This window comes from Mesoplodon densirostris, chromosome 2 (genome assembly GCF_025265405.1).
Source record: "Mesoplodon densirostris isolate mMesDen1 chromosome 2, mMesDen1 primary haplotype, whole genome shotgun sequence".
Lineage (NCBI taxonomy): Eukaryota > Metazoa > Chordata > Mammalia > Artiodactyla > Ziphiidae > Mesoplodon > Mesoplodon densirostris.
The window spans coordinates 158,978,470-159,002,944 of NC_082662.1; the positions used below are offsets into that span (position 1 = coordinate 158,978,470).

Below are 24,475 nucleotides of genomic sequence, written 5' to 3' on the forward strand. Positions count from 1 at the left end.
AAAACAAACATTTTGTGACTCCCTTTATTATGGTACTTGCTTTATTGTGGTGGCCTGGAACAAAACCCTCAATACAGGAGTGCCTGTATTTACTGTTTCTTAAATATATTTATCACTCCTTGACTGTTTGGTGATTTTACTTATAAAATATAGCCTTTATAATAATTTTATAGTAAGAATATTTTAAATTACTTTTAATGTATTTTACAGAAAAATATTTAATATTTTTATATGTGTTGTTTAATCTATTTTTAACCATTATTAACAATGGAAGTTATTTTTTCATTGCATAATTAAATACTCAGTCCTTACAAATGATATTTTTCTGATCTGTATATTTTAACAATAGTTTAATTCCTCATAAATTATGACTGAACTTTTTTCCCCTACAGATCAACCATGTTGATCTAACTTCTCTAAGCCAGTTATAAGATAAAAAGTTAAAAAAATAAATAAATAAAAACAGTTTACTTCCAATTATATGTGCACATATTTGCATGTTAAAAAACTATCAGTACCTAGCAAGGTAATCAGAAAAGAGTTTCATGAGCCATTTTATAAGTTCTTTTGGGAAAATGTATTTTCCTTTTAAAATACATAACCTAAGAGTCATTTCCAATAAATAATCTTGCTTTTGAAATAGAATAAGCACATTCTTTAAAGGCTTTTTCCCCTCCACATATGAGTTTGAAGAATTTAGGCTTTAGGACACCCTAAATTTAGCCTGATTTATTCCAAATTTTCATAGTTGTATATGTTAAGGTAAAAGTGCTGAATTTGAAATCTTGGTAAATTTCAAAAATTAATTTTACTTAACTCATACTGAATGAAATGCTTCCACTTCTTATCATCAGAGGACTAAAAAATGAACTGCAACATAGTAAATAAACAGCATTATAATAACAGTTATCATTCCCATAAGTTATAACTCTACTAAGTATAATACCTCCTGGATCCAAATGAAATTAAAAGGCTTGTGTTGGCCAGCATCCCAGATGGACCCCAGTGATCTTTGGCTTCTATTATTCCCACACTTGTTTAGTTCCCCTGCTTCCCCATTGCTGCAGTCTGCATGATACCAGAATACTGTAGAAGTGAAGGTATGTCCCTTCTGAAATTAGTTTATCTGTCTTCATCATTCTCTTTCCATTCAGTTGGTTTGGGAGAAGCTAGCTGTATCATAAGCCCAAATGGTGGGGAACCGAATCCTCACGCCAAGAGCTGTGTTGAGTGAACTTTGAAACGAATTCTTCAGCTCAGCTTTACTGTGACCTCTGAGCCTTGACACGGTGAGCCAAAAGCACCCAGCCAAGCTGCTTGGAGATTCCTGATTCTCAGAAACTATGTGACATAGTAAATTTTGTTTTAAGTTTCTAAGTTTTGGGGCAATTTGCTGTGCAACAATAGCTAACTAATGCGACAAGGCCTGTTTTCTCTTTGATGAAGTTTAAAAGAAAAACTTATGTTTGATAATTAGCATTGTCAAAGTACACATCTTTGTGTTTAATCTTTTACACTTTTTTAGACTTATCAAATAGTATAGATGTTTATGATAGTTTTGGGTGAAGCAGCATTCTCCCTTTTAATTCATTCTGTTTTCTGTAGGATCTAGACAGTAGTTCAGAAGTGGGTTCAGGAGTACCAGATATGAATCATACCCATACTTGCACATTCTCACTAAAGACAGGCTTTCTTACTGTGTCAAGCTCCTGGGCCTGTTTCCTTTATCTTTTACAATGAATTCTTTCTTAGGAAGCTTTGTGCAAATAGATGTGCAGTGGACCCAGTCTGAAAAGCTCAGAAACATAAATCCTGCACATTGAAATTGGTACTGACATTATTATAGATATGTAATATGTTCTGTTATTGGAAAAAATAATTTTGAACAAAAGAACTTAGGGAGTGTTTAACCCAGACTTTAAAAGATCTGTAGATGATAAACCTCACCAATCCTCTAGGGTAGTTGGATTTTTTTAAAATTCAGGACTTTTTAATGGGACGTAAGGTTCAGGTGATACTCAAAAAAAACAGAAAAACAAAAAAACAAAAATCTTTTCTTTACCTATTAACATTAATCAAACTTGTAATAAAACACTTAGTTATAAGTAAAAAAATTCATTTCCTAAAGGCAGCTTGCTAGTACTCAGAACAATTTTTTTTTTTTTAGTCTCCTACATTTTGACATGATTTTCCTAGGAGTCACTATTTTGATTTTTTGCTGAATGTCACAGGAGACTATATAAATAAGGGCAGTGTGTTTTGTTTGATTTAATTGCCTTAGCTCTTCACCTTGAGGATATTTTCCTTTAAATTCGCTTTTGTTTTTTCTTGCCAAAAGGAATTTTCACAATAAATGTTGAGACTGTAATTTTGTAGTTAAAAGAAATTCTTACTATCAGACTTTTAAGGAGAAAGGAACCATAGTTCCTTATTGTGAAGAACATCTCATTTATATTTGTCTTAGACATTTTCTTTTTTTTTTTTTTTTTGGCCACACCACGCAGCTTGCAGATCTTACTTCCTCTTAACAGGGATCAAACCCAGGCCCCTGGCAGTGAGAGCGCCAAGTCCTAACCACTGGGCTGCCAGGGAATTCCCAGTCTTAGACATTTTCTTCCGGTACTTTTATTGATTTCTTTCTCCAAAAGATTATACTATTTTACCTTCTGACCTATGATGTTATCTTAGGATATTAAGATGATTTTAATGTTATTTCATCATATCTGTTGTATTAGTTCCCTAGGACTCTGCCATAGCAGCCGTACCACTACCTGCCTGGCTCCTACAATAGAAATTTATCCTCTCACAGTACTACAGGCTTAGAAGCCCGGAATAAGGTATTGGCAAGGCCATTCTCCCTCTGAAGACTTAGGGAAGAAGCCGTCCTTGCTGCCTTCCTAGCTCCTGGTGGTTACGTAGCAGTCCTTGGCATTCTTTTACTTGTAGCTGCATCCGATTTCTGCCTCTCTCTACACATCGCCTTCTTCACTCTTTGCCTCTGTAGCCAAGTCTCCCTCGCCTTATAAAGACATCAGTTATTGGATTTAGGGCCCATCCTATTCCAGTATGACCTCATCTTAACTTGATTACATCTGTAAAGACCCTATTTCAAAATAAGTTGACACTCATAGGTACCTAGTGTTAGGACTTCAACATATCTTTTTGGGGAAAACAATTTAACCCACAATACCTGTTCTATTTAATAACTAATAACTTAATAACAGTATTATATTCCTTGTGCATTTTTCTTTTCTATGCTTTATATATTCAGTGTATCTTTATAGTATTTTAAACCTTAGGTATCCTTACAGTTAAGACAGTTATATTAGATTCTAATATCTTATGTGTTGAAAATTATAACCATGGTGGTTACCATTATGTCTTATTTTTAAAATGTAAATGATTACTCCATTGAGAAAATTACTTTGAAATAAAAAAGAAGACCTCACTTCTAAGTTAGCTGTTGTTCTGTTAGTTCTGGTTCATTTTTATGACTACTCATGTTTAATAGTCATGAAACACTGATATATAACCTTTGTTTGTAAAGGTTCTTAGTGATTAGTAGTGAGGTTATGGGATTAGTAGGTGCTCCATAAATATTTGTTGTGGATTAACTTTGGCTTGCCACGCTGTACAGTTCTACCACTTGATATTCTAATCTATAAGTACTATTTGGCATGCAGACTTTTAATTACAGCTAGCCATCTCATCTCAGAATTGTGTATCTTAATTGCCTGAACAATTGTATGCTGACTGAAACAGCACGATTCCTATTGGAAAAAAGCGTGAGACAAATCAAACATTTCTATTTAAAATTGTTATTTTTTTATTTTAGTAATGAGTATCTTATGTTTCTCTGGGAAGGCTAATAGACTCATCAGGTTTTAAATAACTTTTTTTAATGATTCATTTTTATTCAGAGGTTTCACATAAAGAAATTTTCTATTCTTGTGAAATTCTATTCATAGAAGATAAATGATCCTGTTCACACAGAGGAAGTCTCTATTCTTATGAAATAACATTCATAGAAGTGGTAGTTGTTGGAAGCATTTTTATGTTTTTCACTCCTATTTAAAGATCACTGTATTAATAATCCTAAAAAGATTCTAAAATTTTATTATGCCTCCAGCTCTATACTTTGGTTTTCAACTCTGCTTTACACATTAGAATCACTCAGAAAGCTTTTTTTTTTTTAATTTATTTATTTATTTATTTATTTTTGGCTGCGTTGGGTCTTTGTTGCAGTACGCAGGCTTCTCATTGCGGTGGTTTCTCTTGTTGTGGAGCACGGGCTCTAGGTGCGCAGGCTTCAGTAGATGTGGCATGTGGGCTCAGTAGTTGTGGCTCGTGGGCTCTAGAGCTCAGGGTCAGTAGCTGTGGCGCACAGGCTTAGTTGCTCTGAAGCATGTGGGATCTTCCTGGACCAGGGCTTGAACCCGTGTCCCCTGCATTGGCAGGTGGATTCTTAACCACTGCGCTACCAGGGAAGCCCCCAGAGAGCTTTTTAAAAAACCACCAATACCTGGACCCCATCTGGGCACCGTCCTGATGAGACATTGGGACCCATAGAACGATGGGTTAGGAAGGCTTTTGTTGTTGTTATCATTAATGTTTGTTACTAATCCTAATGTGGAACCAGGATCGTAACCTATATCTTGAAAGTCTATTTGTATTCTAGTGTCTACTAAGACATTTTTGTTTAAAAATGATATGGTTGCTCTGGTAACTCACAAGATAACATCTCACTTTTATACTTCTGTTTTCAGATCTGACCTGCTCTGATCAGTCAGCTTTTCACTCTCTAATCCTTAGAAATCTCAATATATACCATTGGAATGGACTAAATATCAAATATTAAAGCAAAATTTTAAAGTTCAGCTAAGCAATTCTGTCATCTGTTACTTTAGACGTACTAAATCATACAACTAAGTTCCCATGTAAAATTTTAAAATCATGGAATTCTTAATTGAAAGATGAAATAAGAACTGCTCCCAGGTACTTTAAAAGATATTTGTGTATATATCTTATATACAGTCTGATATATATCATACATGTGAAAATGTGTGTGTATGTGAGGTTCTCAAAAGTGTAATCGGTTGGACGATAAACAGTGTAGTTGCCCTACTCATACACACACACACACACACACACACACACACACACAATTTAAAGAATACTAAGGCAAATACACATGTATTTCAGATTGCTTTTTTTAACCTGTCTTTCATGCCTTAGTTATGAGATATGTTGATTATATAATATTTTCTGACTTTGAAACTAAGCTCTGTTGGTTTAAATATACTGTTCTATTATTCATTCATTCAGGTTCAACATTTTTGATCCTAGTAAACCAAAATGCTTAGATGAACATGAAAAGACAGCTGTAGCAATAAGCAGACTTTCTCAGTTACAGAAGCATTGGCCTATGTATTGTTTATTTTCATTTTTATTGTTCCTTACTCTTAGTGAAGCTATGGTCTACCAACCTAGACAACTCGGTGGCAAGCATTGAGGCGAAGGCTAACGTGTGCTGTGTTAAATTCAGCCCCTCTTCTAGATACCATCTGGCTTTCGGCTGTGCAGGTAAGAAATGAAAGATTTGTCTTCTTTTGTTGTTGGTTTTCATGACTAAGATAAAAGAACGTTTTAAAATGAATAAGTTTCTTTGTAGGTTTAAACTTTATTTTCATTGTTATACTCTAAATTAGAACTATGTGGTATGCCATTTTTACTCATTAATTGCTGTGCCTTAATTTCAGTGTTCTGTCTCCCATGTCTAATACATAGAGATGGGTTTGTTGATTATTTTTGTTGTTATTCCTCTGAGTCTTTGCATGCATGAATAATGCTTATTTGCTTACAAACTTAGGTCATAATGATGTTTAAACAATGAAGCTGTATTGTTTAGACACAGGAAACCTTTTTTTTTTTAATTAAAGGAAACCTAATAATTCCTTCAACAATTATTTATTGAGTGCCTACTGTACACAAAGCACCCATCTAGGGGCAGTGAATAAGACAGATAAAGTCTTGTATTGTAGAGTACATGCTAACATACTAAGTACTCAAAAAAAAAATCATACCAAAGAATTTTTTGTTAAAGTATTTTTCTTAACTAGGGTGACCAAATGTCTGGATTTGCCTGGAGCAGTCCTAGTTTATATTATATTTGTCTTACCATCATAATTACTGATAGGGCTTTCTTTCATTCTCAAAAGTGTTATGGGTTGGAAGATAAATTATATGGTCACTTTTACTCATAATTCCTTTGTTTTCTATATCTGAATTCCTACTTTGAATGTTTACTAAAGCAGTAAACACCTGTAATTTAACTTTAGCATTGTTAAATCTCCTTGATTCTTGATTCCTTTTTTTATTGATAATCTTGGGTAAAAAAAATAATAATAATAATCTAGCACCATATCATGAACACAATATTACCTTTTAAAAAGGTAAATTTAAATCTTAATTTGTCATAACATCTTTTCCTTATTCCAACTTACTATTTATTTCACTTGCATACTGACATAATTTCATAATTAAATTCCCGGAGGGTATGGATGAACATGTATCAGTGGGTAGAATTCTCTTTTCATTAGCAGATAGATTTTTTTCCCCCCAACATGCTGCTCTTTTCCATTGGGACCTATTATTCCCTTATTTAAATCCCTGTTTTGTCTCTGACTAGAAATGTTACTTTGGGCAAATTGATTAACTTCTCTCCCCAAGTTCCTTATCTTTAAAATAGAGATAGCCTTTTGGGTCTCTTACGACGATTATGAAAGGAAGATGCTGTCTGTAAAGCTCTTCGAACATGATGCTCAATAATTACTTAGTTATTATTATTAATTAATATTTTATCAGTCATTTAATTAGAGTAGCTTTTGAGTGTTTAATATTATAAACATACTCACCAATGGCCATCATTTTTTTGGGGGTTATGAGTTTTTATTTCTTTTTTAACATCTTTATTGGAGTATAATTGCTTTACAATGGTGTGTTAGTTTCTGCTTTATAACAGAGTGAATCAGCTATACGTATACATATATCCTCATATCCCCTCCCTCTCGCGACTCCCTCCCACCCTCCCTATTCCACCCCTCTAGGTGGTCACAGAGCACTGAGCTGATCTCCCTGTGCTATGAGGCTGCTTCCCACTAGCTATTTGTTTTACATTTGGTAGTATATATAAGTCCATGCCACTCTCTCACTTCGTCCGGGCTTACCCTTCCCCCTCCCCGTGTCCTCCCTGTGTCCTCAAGTCCATTCTGTACGTCTGCATCTTTATTCCTGTCCTGCCCCTAAGTTCTTCATAACCTTCTTTTTTTTTTCTTTCTAAGATTCCATATATATGTGTTAGCGTATGGTACTGTTTTTCTCTTTCTGACTTACTTCACTCTGTATGACACACTCTAGGTCCATCCACCTCACAACAAATAACTCAGTTTTGTTTCTTTTTAAGGCTGAGTAATATTCCATTGTATATATGTGCCACATCTTCTTTATCCATTCATCTGTCGATGAACACTTAGGTTGCTTCCATGTCCTGGCTATTGTAAATAGAGCTGTAATGAACATTGTGGTACATGACTCTTTTGGAATTATGGTTTTTTCAGGGTACATGCCCAGTAGTGGGATTGCTGGGTCATACGGTAGTTCTATTTTTAGTTTTTGAAGGAACCTCCATACTATTCTCCATAGTGGCTGTATCAATTTACATTCCCACCAACTCTGCCAGAGGGTTGCCATTTCTCCACACCCTCTCCAGCATTTGTTGTTTGTAGATTTTCTGATGATGCCCATTCTGACTGGTATGAGGTGATATCTCATTGTAGTTTTTTGATTTGCATTTCTCTAATAATTAGTGATGTTGAGTAGCTTTTCATGTGCTTCTTGGCCATCTGCATGTCTTCTATGGAGAAATGTCTATTCAGGTCTTCTGCCCATTTTTGGATTGGGTTGTTTGTTTTTTTAATACTGAGCTACATGAGCTGTTTATATATTTTGGGGATTCATCCTTTGTCCGATGATTCATTTGCAAATATTTTCTCCCATTCTGAGGGTTGTCTTTTCATCTTGTTTGTAGTTTCCTTTGCTGTGCAAATGCCTTTAAGTTTCATTAGGTCCCATTTGTTTATTTTTCTTTTTATTTCCATTACTCTAGGAGATGGATCAAAAAAGATCTTGCTGTGATTTATGTCAAAGAGTGTTCTTCCTATGTTTTCCTCTAAGAATTTTATAGTGTCTGGTCTTACATTTAGGTCTCTTATCCAGTTTGAGTTTATTTTTATGTATGGTGTTAGGGAGTGTTCTAATTTCATTATTTTACATGTAACTGTCCAGTTTTCCTAGCACCATGTATTGAAGAGACTGTTTTTTCACCATTGTATATCCTTGCCTCGTTTGTCATAGATTAGTTGACCGTAGGTTCGTGGGTTTATCTCTGGGCTTTGTATCCTGTTCCATTGATCTTTATTTCTGTTTTTGTGCCAGAACCATATTGTCTTGGTTACTGTAGCATTGTCATATAATCTGAAGTCAGGGAGTCTGATTCCTCCAGCTCTCTTTTTTTCCCCGCAAGACCGCTTTGGCTATTCAGGGTCTTTGTGTCTCCATAGAAATTTTAAATACTGTGTTTTTAAATACTAAAGTTATTTGCCCTGCCTAAGGAAAGCTTTCTAAGGATTTCTCCAACTTGCTTTCTCATCCCAACCCTATCTTGGTGATCTCCAGAAGCTGGAACATTGAGAATTTTTATAAATTCTCAAGCATCTGGGAAACCTGAAAATTGTATCGAGGACTGTAAAAATTTAGTTGGATCTCTGATTGGCCATATTGTCTTCTTGCTTTTTGGACACAGTCCTGAGTGGCTGTGTCATAAACTGTATTTAAAAACTTTGACTTATCAGTTATAGTTGGTTTATTCTTACTTTAGTAGTAGGTAATGAACTGTTCATTAAACATTAAGTTCAATAAGATATTTCTACACCTATTCCAGACAAATTATTTCCACCCTATTATTTTAGCATATCAGCAGTGATTACCTTTTTAATGGTGAAACTGTGTTTGTTTGGATGTTTTGTTTTGTTTTGGTTTATTATTTTTAGTATCCCTGTAGGAAAATTATTCATCGAACTGGAAATTGTTCTTTCTTGGTATTCCTCTTCATGGTTTTACAAGTAGCATAGTTTGATTAAAAAGTTAAAGAAAAAGAAACAGATTCTGTTTACATTGACAAGGCCATGGGGGCATTTAACTAAGCAATCAAATTTAGGACCACCAATGGAACAAACATTACATGCCTCCTGATGTGATGCAGTAGGAAGGGCCATCAGTTTTATATTAATCTTGTCAAAGCTATGTAATAAGAGCATAATAATGAGAAAACATTCAGACAAATTTAGACTTGTGGAACACTTTGCAAGACAACTAGCCTAGATGCTTCAAAAATAACAGTATTATGAAAATGTTACATATAAAATGACAGTCATAGAAACTAAATATAGTGTGTGACTCTTTAGCAAAATTAAATAAATAGTTTTCAGGATATTTTTTAAACAGTTGGGATATTTGAATACAGAATACATATTAAGTTATATTGTCATGTCAATATTAATTTCTTGAGTATGACATACGATATTGTTGAAGAGTTTTCTTCTTTTTAGAAGGTGGGTGCTGACATTTTTATGGGTAAAGTATCCTGATATTTAAAACTTATTTTCAGATGGTTCAAGGGGAAAAAAAAAGTACGTGTGCTTGTTTGTTTTTAGAAGGGAGAATAAAGCAAATTTTGTAAAATGCTTACAGTTGGTGAGTCTAGATTGAAAGGTACAAAGGTATTCATTGTATTACTCTTTCAACTTTTCTGCAGATTTGAAATTTTTCCAAGTAAAAAAGGGGGAAAAGAAAAATAGAGATGGGATCATATACTATATCTTCAAATTATTAAGACTATTAGAATTATAGTGACACTTCAGAAAGACTTCCCTTTTATAAAGGAAAGAAAATTATTGAGGACTTAACCTACTTACCTAAATTATTTATATCATAATATTGCTAAGTATATGCACAAATGTACAACTGAAGATCACCTTTGTGTGTTCCTAGTTCTTAAAGCAACTACAAAGTCAAGTCAAATTCTAACTAAATACAGTGAAAATATAAAACCAAAAAAAGAAAAGAAACCCAACATGATGACATAATAACAGTAACGTGATAGCTAGTATATATTTTGCTGAAAGTAAATCGCACATGGTAAGCTGGTTCTGAGTACTGCAGTACAATTTCTTTTGAGGCTGCCATGTCTACAGAAACACCTGCATTTCTTACTCAGTCTCCACACTACTTTTCTCTTTCCAGCTACTGAAAAATCTTTTTGCAATACACAATGACATAACTTAACCTTTACTTATACCCCTATATCTTTTACATATTACATCCCCTTTTGTTTTTTTATTAGCCAGTATATCATTATACTGTAGTATGCTATTTTATAGTATCATTACTTTCAGCTTATAAAATAACTTGAGAAATTAAAGACTTATTTTACTAAAATGTTTTTCAATTTTGAATTATTTACTGCAAGAGAGAAGTTTACTGTCTTTTACTGATAAATTAACATGAACACAGCGGATGAAGGAGGATTTTTTTCTTCCATTTTTACTCTAACACATGCCGAACAGATTACAGCTATACATTTGTACTTCCACAGGATAAGCTGAATGCTGTCACTTGAGGTGATCACTTAATGCAATTACAATAATAAACATAAACTGCAATGTGGGAATACTTTTCCATATAAGCAACAAAAATACTGGCAAATTTATAAAAATGAACCAACATTATAGTTATGGAAACTTTGAAAACCAGCAGCCTTGTTCTCACCACTGGGGTAAAAACTGGTTTTGGAGCTTCTCAAAAATCCCCATTTCCAGATCACTTTCACTATTTGACCTGACTTACAACTCACTAGAAAAGAAGAAGCTCCATTTGCAAGATGTTGTTTCCATTTGACCTGATTCAGAGTCTCCATGGGAAAAGACCTGTACCCAGGGTATTGTTGAAAACAATCAGATATAGTATCACAACTATCAAAGGCTGTGATACCAGTTGGGGCAAACAAGAACAAAACAATTTTGAGGAAAAAGAAAAATTTGGAGGACTTTTTCTTCCCAATTTCAAAATTACAAAGCTGTAGTTATTAAGGCATTGTTGTACTGGCAGAAGAGTAGACATCTGTGGATTAGTTGATTAGAATTAAGAATCCAAAAGAAAATCCTTATTTATAGTTCATTCATTTTCAACAGAGGTGCCAAAGCGGTTCATTGGGGAAAAAGTCTGTTCTCAAATGATACTGGGACAACTGGATTCATATCCATCCACGTGCAAAAAGATAACCCAAGACCTTTACTTCATACCATACACACAGAAATTAACTTAAAATTGATCACAGACTTAAACGTAAGAACCAAAACAATAAAGCTGTTAGGAAAAAAACAGAAAAATCTTTAAGACCTTGAATTAGTCAATTTTTGTATTTGCAACACCAAGAGTGTGTTCTATGAAAGAAAAAAAGATAAATTGGACCTTATCAAAGTTCAAAACTTCTGTACTTATCTAAAAAGTTAAGCAACAGAAAGGTTGAAAATATTTGCAAAACACATTTCGGATGTGTATCCAAAATTTTTAAAGAACTCAAATAAAGGAATTGGAACCATCATGTATTGCTGGTGGGAATGTGAAATGGTACAGTGACCAGTTTGTCAGTTTCTTAAAAAGTTAAACACAGAATTATCACGTGACACAGTAATTACGCTTTTCAGATATCTACCTGAGACCTAAATAAATGTCCACACAAAGATTTGAATGAGATTGTTTATAGCAGCATTATTCACAATAACCAAAAAATGGAAACAAATATCCATAAACTGGTGAGTGGACAGACAAGATGTGGTATATCCATGCAATGGATACTGTTCAGCAATAGAAAATAATAAACTGCTGACACATGTTAAAACATGGATGGACTGCAAAAACATCATGTAAAGTGTAAGAAGCCATCCATACATAAAAGTCACATATTGTATGATTTCATTTATATAAAGTGTTCAGAAAAGGCAAACTTATAGAGGTAAAATACAGTGGTTGCCTAGGGTGGTGGATGGTAAATGTGCATGAGGGATCTTATTGGGATGAAGAAAGTGTTCTAAAACTGATTTATGGTGTTGGTTACACCACTGGGTAACATTACTAAAAATCATTGAATTATGTACTTACAGTGAGTAGATTTTTATTATATGTAAAATGTGTCTCAAGAAAGTGTATTTTAAAAAGCAAATGTGGGGAATAAAATTATATTTCATTTTGTTTAACCAGAAACCCAAAATGTTTATATTACTTTTATAAAGCCATCAAAATGTAAGGATACGTTAAAAATTTTCCAGTTATTTTGAATCCTTAATACTGTTTCTAAAGCCAGGATCTCAAGAAATATCAGTGGAGCTCCCTCTCAAACTGACATTGGCATATGTATATACACTTTTTTACACAACCATAGTCTCGTAGATTCAAAATAGACAACCTGCTGTATCTTATCTTTGAAAATGAGTCATTGTCCTTAGTTTTCTGACTGTTATAGGTGGGATATTGTTTCTTAAACATTTGATGAAAAATACCCAAACCAGTTAAAATAAGCTTTGCCTTCCATTTCTTCATTTACTACATTTTTCTCTTTTTGTTTTATTTTAGATCACTGTGTTCACTACTATGATCTTCGTAACACTAAACAGCCAATCATGGTATTCAAAGGACACCGAAAAGCAGTCTCTTATGCAAAGTTTGTGAGTGGTGAGGAAATTGTCTCTGCGTGAGTATTACCCTTTTCAGAAGTTGAGCTTATTTAACATGCCATCATTTACCAGTTTGTAATGTCACCATGGGTTTTGTGAAGAATAACAGTGTGGTATATGCACTTCTTCTTAAATAGTAGATTTTTATAATTTGTCTAATTAAAATACATGTATATTCTAGTCTGTATTGCTCACTTTTATATGTTATTTGTGAATAAAATCCAGATGATACTATTTTTTAATGTTGACCCCTTAAACGTTTGAACTTCAGATTGAATTTCAGCCCCTGCTCCTTAAAAAGAAAGAAGCAATATAGTTGATGCAGTAGAATGAGAAGTGTTTTATTTATTTAAGACCACTAATATGTTATTATATATTTATCTATATTGCAGTATAGTAATATCATTTTTGGTTTTAAACAATATTTGGTTGACTTTCATGATTCCATATTATTTGATCTCCCTATGATTTTGTGGTGAGTTTTAAATATGTTTTGAAGAGAACTTTCTAAATGTGACTGCTTACACCTGACAAATATCCTTTGAGAAGCCTTCTGAACTAGAGAATCATAAAATAAGCTTTTAGTTGTCTTTTGTTTTGTTGAAGGAAACAAGATGTCAACCAGGTAAATAAATCTCAATTGCTAAAAAACTGTTGAGTAAGCTTTTCTACTATGAGACAGTCCCTTCTTTCTGTTATCCATATCATTGTTCTCTTTATTTTGTATTATTCTAGTAAATACCCATTCTCAGTCTCCTTTTTTTTCATACATATTATTTCTTCTCAAGCCTAATTGTACATTGTTTTCTTTCTTTCACATAGTTTCTAATATCTCTTAGGAGATTATTAATGCCAGTGCCTTATACTTGGGATCTCCCACCACATCTGCCTCCATACTGGTTGCTCTAGATAAGAACTTGGTAATTTGAGTTGATTTAACAAGGTAATTTGAATTGAGTTACAAAAAGGGAAAAAAAGAAAGTGAGAGCTGAGCTTTCTAAGAGGAGTTAATAGAGGAAATTAGTTCACAAATCTAAATTAAGTGGTAACCAGTCAAAAAGTATCCCATCTTTAGGAGTAATAATGGGCAGTAAATAATTAAAATTTTATTCAGATTCAAATATGAATGATAGATTATATGTTAAAAGTATTTTTCTTAAATTTCAGATTTATAAGTGTTGAATCAATTAGTTTGATTTCAACTAGTTGAAGTATATGTGTACTTAATTGTATAAATTGGAAATCTTAGTTGACCTTTTGAATGCAGATTTGTGGTTTGTATATTCACCAGTCTTTTTTCCTTCTTAGTTTTTATAAATCATGATGATTTTTTCCTCTTGGACATATTTGTGTTAGAAATATGTAAGACATTTACCCACAAGTATGTTTGGAAATATTAAAAAGTAATATTAAACTATATACATATTGCTGCAGCCTCTGAATTCTGGGACTGTGCGCACACACACACACACACACACACACACACACACATATAATGGGATTTTCAATGCAATATTGTTGAGCAAAAAACAAATTTAAACCAACATAAATGTCAGAAATTCCCTGGCAGTCCAGTGGTTAGCTCTGTGCTTCTAATGCTGGGGCCTGGGTTCAATCCCAGGTTGGGGAACTAAGATCCCACAAGCCACGTGGCGTGGCCCAAAAAAACCAAAAAACAAAAAAAACCAACATAAATGTCTAAGAATAGATGTTATGTTGAAAAATGATGAGAAGCAATAGAGAAGTGTTTGGAGTGTAGCCTCTGAGATAAGACAGTTTCAATCTTGGCTCTACTATTTACTAGCTGTGGTACCTTGAAAATATCCTTAACCTTCTAAATCTGTTTCCTCACCTCTGAAATGGAGCTAATAATACTACTTATGTTGTGAATCTCTGAATAAAATAATCTATGTAAAACATTTAGCGTGGTGCCCTATTCTGTGAATGTTAGAGCAAGAGAAAAGATGATTTATTGTGTAGTCACTAATAAAGATATAGAAACATATTTATTTTACATAAACAATATAAAACAAATTGTTGAACGAGGAAGAAGCACTTTACAAAATAATATGTGTTGTTATGATCCAATTTTTGTAACAAAAAGTCAGAAGAAAATAAAAACATGATATTTTATTCAAATCCTAAGACTGTCTTTGTGTGACAGGATTAGCAGTGATTTTTTTTTTTTTTTTTTTTTTTTCCTTTTTGCGGTATGTGGGCCTCTCACTGTTGTGGCCTCTCCCGTTGCGGAGCACAGGCTCCGGATGCGCAGGCCCAGCGGCCATGGCTCACGGGCCCAGCCGCTCCGCGGCATATGGGATCCTCCCAGACCGGGGCACGAACCCGTATCCCCCGCATCGGCAGGCGGACTCTCAACCACTGCGCCACCAGGGAGGCCCTAGCAGTGATTTTTATATTCAATTATTTTTTGATTAATAGCTGCATTTGTGTATTATTTTATTAAGATAAACTATATATACCATTCAACCATTCATAGTATTCCACCCCTGTAGGTACAACTAAGCTGTGAAAATATCAATAGTTTATATTCAGTATACTAATATAATTCAACAGTTGAAAAGTAAATCAAATCAACTGGAACAACTGAAATTAAGCACAACTGCCAATAGAGCTCTCTTGTTGTTTGATGGTGATGGTATGATGGCTGATATTTGTTACTTCCTACATGCCCAGGTACTATTGAAAGCATTTAGAATGAATTAATTTGATTTTTGCAGTATCTTATAGAATTCACCTAATTCTGTAAGATAGGAATCATTATATTTCACATTTAACTGATGAAAAAATTGAGGCCAAAGAGGTTGTATAACTTTCCTAAGGTCAAAAGCAAACTAATGGCATATTGACCATTCTGACTCAGACAGTGTAGCTCCAGAGTCTGCATTCTCAACCACCAAACTGGATTGCCTCTAATTAGTAGTGATAGGTTTCATGTAATGAGATCTTAAAGTTGTTCTAACTTTTTGTGTTTATCTCAGTTCAACAGACAGCCAGCTAAAGCTGTGGAATGTAGGGAAGCCATACTGTCTACGTTCCTTCAAGGGTCATATCAATGAAAAAAACTTTGTAGGCCTCGCTTCGAATGGAGATTATATAGCTTGTGGTAAGTGAAACTGTCATTTCCTGGAACTTTTAAATAGATATCTGTCACTGAAATTGCATTCAATGGAATAGACTACATACCAATTCAGAAAATGATCTATACATTCAGAAGATAGCATATTGAATTTTCCTCGGATTAGAAAAAGCATTAGTCCTTCTCTCCTTCACTGAGCACAAGCCCTGACCACATGAAATAGCATAAGATTGTTAAATACGTTTTGTAGTTTTCTCCGGTAAAATATAATTTCTATAGATGTTATGTAGAAGACAGAAAATATTAGTTTCTGCTGATATCTTAATTTTGAAGACATTTGTCTTCTAAAGCTTGATGTTCATTTTCCCCTATATAATGTTCCCTTCAATAAACAGCCTGTTTGGGTAGTCTTGATCTGTTATTCTAGGACTTTCATTGTTGATAATTTATACAAATTTAAATTAGCAGTAGAAAAGTCAAATTTGGTACTGTTCAAATGCTTTAATACATCTGATGCCTGAATATATGAACTTTCGTCAGTACTTTTAAATGACTTGGCCTTTTATTCAGTAAAGTAGACTATCTCTACATGTATATGAACCTAAACCCTGTCAAAGCAAATCTCTTACTTTGATAGACTACTCAAAAATATAGGTTTCTGGACTACTCATCTTTTATTGGGGAATGGGAAATAAGTTTTGTAGATTATTAAAATCTGCCTTTTTAAGTGCTTTAACTTTCTTTTCCCCTCTAGATAAAGATCTTTATAAATGTAATTCAAGATCATGCTATAATAACACACTACTGGTTCTTCTCTAGACCTCTGCTAAAATGATTTTTGTATCAGTATTGTTGTATCATTTGACAGTGGGTTATTTCTTTAGATTAGGAAAGTGTAAGTTTTTTTCTGTGAATCCTTTTCTCATATGATTCCCAAGAAATCCTGTGCTCTGGTCTTTCATATTTTACCATAAAAGATTATTAGTCTTTGAACTTAAACATTGAGTGATAGTTACCTTATGAATGTGATATCCTAATTCTAAGTTCTCCCACTCTAAAAAAAATTATTTTTAAATATTTTTCAGGAAGTGAGAACAACTCTCTTTACCTGTACTATAAAGGACTTTCTAAGACTTTGCTAACTTTTAAGTTTGATACGGTCAAAAGTGTTCTGGACAAAGACCGAAAAGAAGATGATACAAATGAGTTCGTTAGCGCTGTGTGCTGGAGGGCACTGCCAGATGGGGTGAGTTTTTATATCGTTTTTTCACCTTAGTGTCTCATATAATGTATTGTGTTTATGTATACACAGGTAAGTTTTTTTAACTTTAAAATATAAATTGATATGTTATATACATTTTCTTTTTTGCTTAGTATTGCATCACCAAAGGAAACAGGCATTTTAGAAAGTAGTAATTGAAATGTCACAAATGGAACAGTAATTGGAATGTCACTTCATGCTGACATGATGTCTCTCCTGTGTGCCCATAGCATCATGTGCATACGTCTGTTACAGCATTATCTCTATCTCTTCTCCTATACGACTGGAAATTTCTCCAGAAAACACACTGTGTCTCATTTTCCTTATTAGTCGCATGCAATATAGGCTCAGTAAACATTCAGCTGAACCTGGTATTGTATTAGCAGGAAAAAATTTGATGTAGGTAAAGGAGAGTGGCCTGTATGTATACCTAATTAAATACTATTTCAGTGTAGAATTGCTCTCTACAAAATATGTTTATACAGGAATATTTAAACACATTCAGTTAACAAGCAAGTTGCACTTCTAGGTTGCCCCCAAAAAAAGTTTCCTCAAACTTGTCATTTATTTATACATTTTAAAGTGCAGGCTTTCTCATAAGTTATATGAAGAAATAATCGTTTTTATTGTCTTGATTTTGTAAACATTAGTCATGCATTAATGTCATCTTTTTAAAAATAGTTTTTTAGGTGCTGACTTGGTTTTAGTTTTGACACCAAAAAATTCTACTTGATGGTTACTTTAAGACATCTGAGTTCCAGGTACAGTTTAATTAGGTATATTCAAGCTATCTTGTTTACAGTTCTATTACTCAACTTCAGTTTTGGCAATGGCAGACTAGGTGATTTGGACCAACCCTCCCTCTAAGTAGAAGTGGAAAAGTTAGACCAAGTATTCAATATATATATATTAAAAACCAGAACCTGTTTTAAGTCATTGGAAAGTAAACAAGATAGAAAAGAATTACCAGTCTAGGAATGTGAGCCTGGCTTTTGACTATTCTTTTCCCCTGGGAGCATTTGCCAATTTTGGTAGAATGGCTGAGAGCACTTATGGTAGCTTCATGGGGGCACAGGGAATGGAGTCTAGTGCTCACCACCATATGGGTGAACTCACCTTGGTTTAGGTCCCCAAAGGGCTCTAGTCTAGGGTAAAGCAGTAGAGGATAAACCCCCAGTGATTTTGCAACTCAGCTTCAGATCATATCAATCCTGAGTAATTTGAGGTGATCTTAGATTGCTAGTGTTAACAAATGCAAAATTAAATCCTCTCTGTAAGAAAACCTTCTAAAGAAGATCATCTCAGAATTTTATTTTTTTCAAAATTGCAAATATAACTAGGACACAACAAAAAATAAAGACACGTAGGAAAAGGCAAGACGACATGAATAAATTTAGTGTAAGCATTGAACAATAGAAACAAAATCACAGCAGCTCTGGATATTATCAGACATAGCCTGAAAATAGCCATGCTGACAAGATGAAAGACAAGGTTGAAAATTTCAATTGGGAAATTAAAAGTATTTTTAAAATGAAAATTCTAGAACTAAAAAAATATAATTACCAAATTAAGGACTTAGGATGGGTTGAGTGGAAGATAAGACACAGTTGAAAAGAGAATTAATGAACTTTTAGGAAAGTTAGAAGAAAATATACAGAAGGAAGCACGGAGAGACAAAAAAATGATGGAAAAAAAAAAGAGAAAGGAGAAGAGGTTGAAGTAAGAAAGTTGAACGTATTCAACAGGAGACCTAAGAGGAGGGGAGAGAAATAATGCAGCCAAAGCAGATATTATAAATCATTATTGTTGAAAGCTTTACATAATTGATGAAAGACAGTAAGGCAGAGATTCAGTAAGCCTTCATACCCCAGAGAATAAATGACTTGAAACCTACATTGTGAGTACAGATTTAATATCAGATCTGGACCCTGAACAGACCTAGGCCTGCTTAAAATCGGACCTTGGGTCTGCCTTCTCATAGCACTCTTCTGTGGAAATAAATTAAGACAAATAAAGAATGTTATGTGCTAAGAGCTAGTTATCTCTTAAATTTATTATGAACCCTCATCTGTATTGCCTCTGGACTGAGAGAATTGTGAGTTGACATGTTGGCCTTACATCTATGCAATGTGAACAATACAAGACTGGCAGGAAACCAAGGCACATCTCTGTATTGAGGTGAACCACCTGCACTTCAGCTGTCCTTGGCAGCTGTGCTCACTCTGTGTGGTTTGATCTAAGAAGCTATGCATGTGAATAGTTGCTTGGCCTCCTGATGAGTGTGAAGATACTGTGCACACTGAATATCCTATCTTATATCCTTCTATAAAGCTAACTAACTGCTAGATTAAAACTAACTGCGCCTGATCCTGTGACCCCTGGTCATGGTACACATCATAGTGAAACTGCTGAAAATAAAATACAATGGGTGATTCTTAAAGGAAGGCAGAGAAAAACTGTCTTCAAAGGATGAATAATTAGACTGACAGCCAACTTCTCAGTGAAGCAGCAGAAATCAAAAGATAGTGGAGCCAGATCTTCAGTGTGTGAAGGAAAATACCTGCCAATCTAAAATTCCATATCCGATGAAAATCTCAAGACAAAGGTAAAATAAAGACATTTTTAGATGAATGAAAATGAAGATCTTGCCACCAGCAGACTTACACTAAAGAAAATTTGAAAGGTAATTCTTAAGGCAGAAGGAAAAAAATGCAGAAAATGAAGACAAAGGTAAGACATGCAGAAAGGAATGGAAAGCAATAGAAATGGTAAATATGCAGTAAATCTAAATGCATGTTGACTGTATAAAGCAATGATGTCTTGTTGGACTTAATACACACCTAGAATTAAGTACTTGGCAATAATAACATAAGTCAGAAGAATAAATGTAATTAAAATGTTCTCAAGTCCTTGTTTTGTCAAGGAAGGTGGCAAAAGAACTAATTAATGTTAGACTGAAAGGATGCATATTGTAGCTCATAGGATAACCCTCAAAGTAAGTTCTTAAAGTATGCTACCTAGACCAAAAGAGCAGCATCACCAGGGAACTTGTTTATTTCACAATAAAAAGATTAAAAGTTCTGTAACTCACTTCAGTACCATTCCAGATTTAATTTAAATCTGACTTTTATATAACTGTCACTTTGATTAGCTACAAAAATAACTTCATTTCCTTATTTTAGATGAGGCAGAAGGAGTGAGACACTCCTTTGTTCATTTATTCAGCAGATACTTAGTATGTGCAGTCATAGTTCTAGATACTGGAGATAAACTCTGAACAAAACTGTCAGAAGAAGTTCTGGCCCTCTTAGGAGACTTAGAATATTATGTGCTGGAGCAGACAAAAAAAATACATATATATGAAGGTGACAAGTGCTTTGGGGAAGAACTAAGCAGGAAAGTGGGATGCGGGTGCTAGAGTAGGGAGTTGTAATTTTCAATTGGTGGTGACAGTGCCTTACTGAGTAGCTGAATTAGAGCAAAGACTAGAAGGAGATGAAGATGTAATCCATGTTTAAATGTAGGAAAAGAGTATTCCAGGTGTAGTAAACAGTTCAAAGGTCTTGAAGTAAGAATGTGATTAGTGTTCCAGGAACAGAAAGAAGGCCAGTGTTGCTGTACTACAGTGGTCTAGGTGGGGAGTAGTAGATAATTTCAGAGCAGTGAAGAAGAGCTGTTTCAATAGAGCACATTTACCATTGTAAGGACTTTTGTTTTTCCTGGGAGTTGGGAGCCGTTGTAAGATTTTGAGCAAAGTAGTGATACAATATGACTTAATTTTTTTAAAAATCAGTTTGGCTGTTTTGTAGAGAACAGACATAAGGAATCAGGAAGGCTGTTGTAATAATCCAGGTAAGATTAAATAGTGGTAAGCCAGTGAGAAGTAGCCACATCTTGTTCATATTTTGAAACTGGAATAAATAGAATTGCCAATAGATTACAGGTGGAGAACGAGAGAGAAAAGTCTAGGATGACACTGAGGTTTTTTCCCCAAGCATCTTTAAGAGTGGAATTGCCGTTCCTTAAGATGGAGATTACCAGAGGAACTGTCTTATGGGAGAAGATCAGGGGAGAAGACCAGGAGTTGACCTCTAGACCGGCCTGATTTGAGAGTTACTAAAAATACTAAGTGGAGATGTCAATTTTGGATTCACAGGAAAGTTGTGAATTGGTTAAGTTTGAGGTATTACTTGCCATGTAAATGGACCTGCCAAGTTGGAGTTCACAGCAGATTGTGGGGCTAGGCATATAAATTTGGTAGCTGTCAACATATGATATTTAAGCAAGAAATGGGATAAGATCCCTCCAAGGGAGTGTAATCAGAGATTAGAAGTAGTATGAGTACCTTACTTGAGGGTACTTCAGTGTTCAGTGATTTAGGCAATGAGGAAGAATCATCAAAAAGACTGAGGACTGGTTATCAATAGTAGGAAAACTGGTGCCTGGGAAGCCAAATGAAGAAGGTTTTTCAAGGAGGAGGAATTGGCCATTGATATGAAAGTCTAGAAGAGGGAAATCTATAGAGACTAAAAGTAGATTAGTGGTTACTTAGGGCTGAGGCAGGCGAGAGATAGGGAGATGATAGCTAAAGGGTACAGGGTTGCTTTCTGATATGATGAAATATTCTCAAAATGAGTGTGGTGATAGTTGCACATATCTATGAATATACAAAAAGCCATTGAATTGTACACTTAAAATGGATGAATTGTATAGTATGTGAATTATATCTCAAGCTGTTTTAAAACAATAAAAAGAAAAGAAAGCAGTAATGATAAAATGTGAATATCTCATTTTGCAACCTAACCAATGGATCTGAGCATCCAGCTACAGCATCACAGAGAGAGAGAGATGCCATACATTGGGCCTCCTGAAGGAGGGGACCCTATGAAGTCAACTCAACCCATGTTTGATTAAGCCTCTAAACCTAACCACTTACAGGAAATACAGAGGAAAAAGGAACATGGTAAAGAACTATGGTAATGAAGCAGAAAATCCCCAAGACTATCAGAAACTGTTAAGCAATCAGGTTTCTTCAACACATAAATTGCAAGGGAGAAAAAGAGATGAAAGGAAACCTATAAATTAAAAAAGATTTATAAGACATGACAACTAAAAAGAAAAAAATAGTAGGAATTGGTTAAGCTTTGTCAGATGCTACTAATACAAGTAAGATGAGCAAAAAAATGATAGGAGTGGTAAGACGAAAGTTTGACTGGAATGGTTTTAAGAAAGAGAGGAAAGGGAGACAGAGATGGTGAAGTACAGAGAACTGTTTTGGGGAATAAGAAAATAATACAATGTTTAATCTCACCTAGATTACTTTTTTAAGACATGAAATCAGTAGCCAAACATTTCATGGTCTTTCTATGCTTTATTTCTATCCTACCTAATTTTGATCACAAGGAAGAGATCAGTTTAAGGGCACTTATGAAATAGGTTAACTATGAAAGTTTTTTTTAGTGTTTGGACATATATTAGTGGTATATCAAATCTGCTGTATGAATGAATAGAAAGCATAAAACTATTCAATTAATGATGGTATAAAAATTGCATATATCTTTATGTTATCATTTATGGTAGTGATTTAGTCATAGGGAGGGAATGAGAAATTAAGAATGAGTGGTAGAGGAAGAGGCACAAATACAAATAGATATATTCTCTTAAGATAGTATCTTGGTTTTATAAAAATTTAGGATATTTTCCTGCAGATTAAATTTTTGTCTAGCCTTGTTTTTTCCTATAATCTAGATACATTTATTTTTCTTTTTGGCTACTTCTGGCTGAAAATGAACCAGTAATCTCAAGTCCTGTTTTGAGTAATCAGCCAAGATTATATATAATTTCTACTCTTTTTATTTCTACCATTCTGCATATAAAATGGAAAGAACGCTATACACTGCCCTTTTTTAAGATGCTGGTCAAGTTCATTGTATTGCGTTTCTCCTTTTATTTCACAGTGCTGTGGAAGTTAGCAGGATGCTTCTCTCCCACCTTCACCTTTGCCATGTAGTCTACTTTTTCTTCTAGGCTTACAATATTTGCTTTTAATTACTTTTGTTTAAAGATAGAATATGTCTAAAGTTGTTTCTCTTAATCTGAGGGACAGTACTTTGTCCTTTCTCTTTTTCTTCCTAATACTTTCCCTGTTTCTAAAAGCACTTTCATTCAGTCACTTTAGGGTTTGCTGACAGTCTTCTGTCCTTTGTTCTTTAGCTTTGCTTGCAAAGGTAGTGGCTCCAGCATTCCTACCATTAAAGTGCCACAACCTCTTGTACCACATTTACTTTTCAAAGGAGTTTTAAGATAAGTTTTGTTTGAACTGTATTGAAAATGCTTCCTTTTAGAATTTTTTAAATTTTACAACATAGGTCCTCTCTAGAATACTTAGAGATGGTAATAGTTACTCTATACTAATGAAGAATGCAGAATCCTTCATTTTATGTTTTGTTTTTACTTTATTATTTTAATTCATTTGAATATATTTTAATTAAACTTTAGTAATTTAGAATTATTGACATATGGATATTCTGTTATTGCCAAATTCTTAGGATTTTAACCCCCAAGAGTAAATCTTATTTGCATTGCCTATTTCAGTTTTAACTTCATGATTTTTTTTTAAAAGAAGGCAGAATTTGTGAGAAATAACTACTTGGAATACCACATATCACTCTATTTTTATTTGGGCTTTGGAATTTAATTTCCCCACTGCTTATTTTTTAAATATAGATGAAATGAGCTTGTTTAACTTGATGTAATAAAAGAAATTTACTATTCATTTATTTGAAGAAACAATTGTAAATTCTAAAACTGTGTACTTAAATGTATTATATCCATATATGATTGAACATCCAAATACATTCCATTTGAATAATTTATACTGTCTTGGAAATAAGTGTAGTTTGCTTTATTTCCATATACAGCAGTCAACTATACTTTTGAATATAGAGAATGGTGGGCTATTAGACTACAATTTCAATTCATTTTGTGACTTTACTTCCTTGAAAAGTAACTCATAATTTATTTTAACCTCTTGTGTCCAGATGTAGTAATGTTTGCTGTCTCTTACTTACTGGACACAGCCATTATCTGGATCATTAAAGTCTGTAATCAACAGTTCATGTTTGTTCTAGCTTCAATCTTTCTTTCTAAAGTATTCTATTTGCTCACAATTTCTAGCAGGTATTAATGTGGACTAACAAAAGATTTATTTCTTCCTTCCCTCCCTCCCTTCCTCCTGAAAGGCAGTAGTGATATGATTTGGATAATTCA

At 33.9% G+C, this 24,475-nt stretch overlaps 1 protein-coding gene and 1 non-coding gene across 4 annotated transcripts in view; both read left to right on the plus strand.

Moving 5' to 3' along the window:
• The window catches only part of COP1 (COP1 E3 ubiquitin ligase), a 230,194-nt gene that overhangs the window by 164,760 nt on the left and 40,959 nt on the right, over nucleotides 1-24,475 (plus strand). For all 3 annotated transcript variants that reach the window (XM_060091213.1, XM_060091217.1, XM_060091214.1), the window contains 4 exons: nucleotides 5,467-5,583; nucleotides 12,748-12,865; nucleotides 15,848-15,972; nucleotides 17,031-17,191. In XM_060091213.1, the coding sequence (XP_059947196.1) occupies nucleotides 5,467-5,583; nucleotides 12,748-12,865; nucleotides 15,848-15,972; nucleotides 17,031-17,191 (521 nt within the window). The remainder of the gene's footprint in view (nucleotides 1-5,466; nucleotides 5,584-12,747; nucleotides 12,866-15,847; nucleotides 15,973-17,030; nucleotides 17,192-24,475) is intronic.
• LOC132484810 (small nucleolar SNORD12/SNORD106) lies at nucleotides 355-437 on the plus strand. The gene has a single exon (XR_009531358.1). It is a non-coding gene; the product is annotated as a small nucleolar SNORD12/SNORD106 (small nucleolar RNA).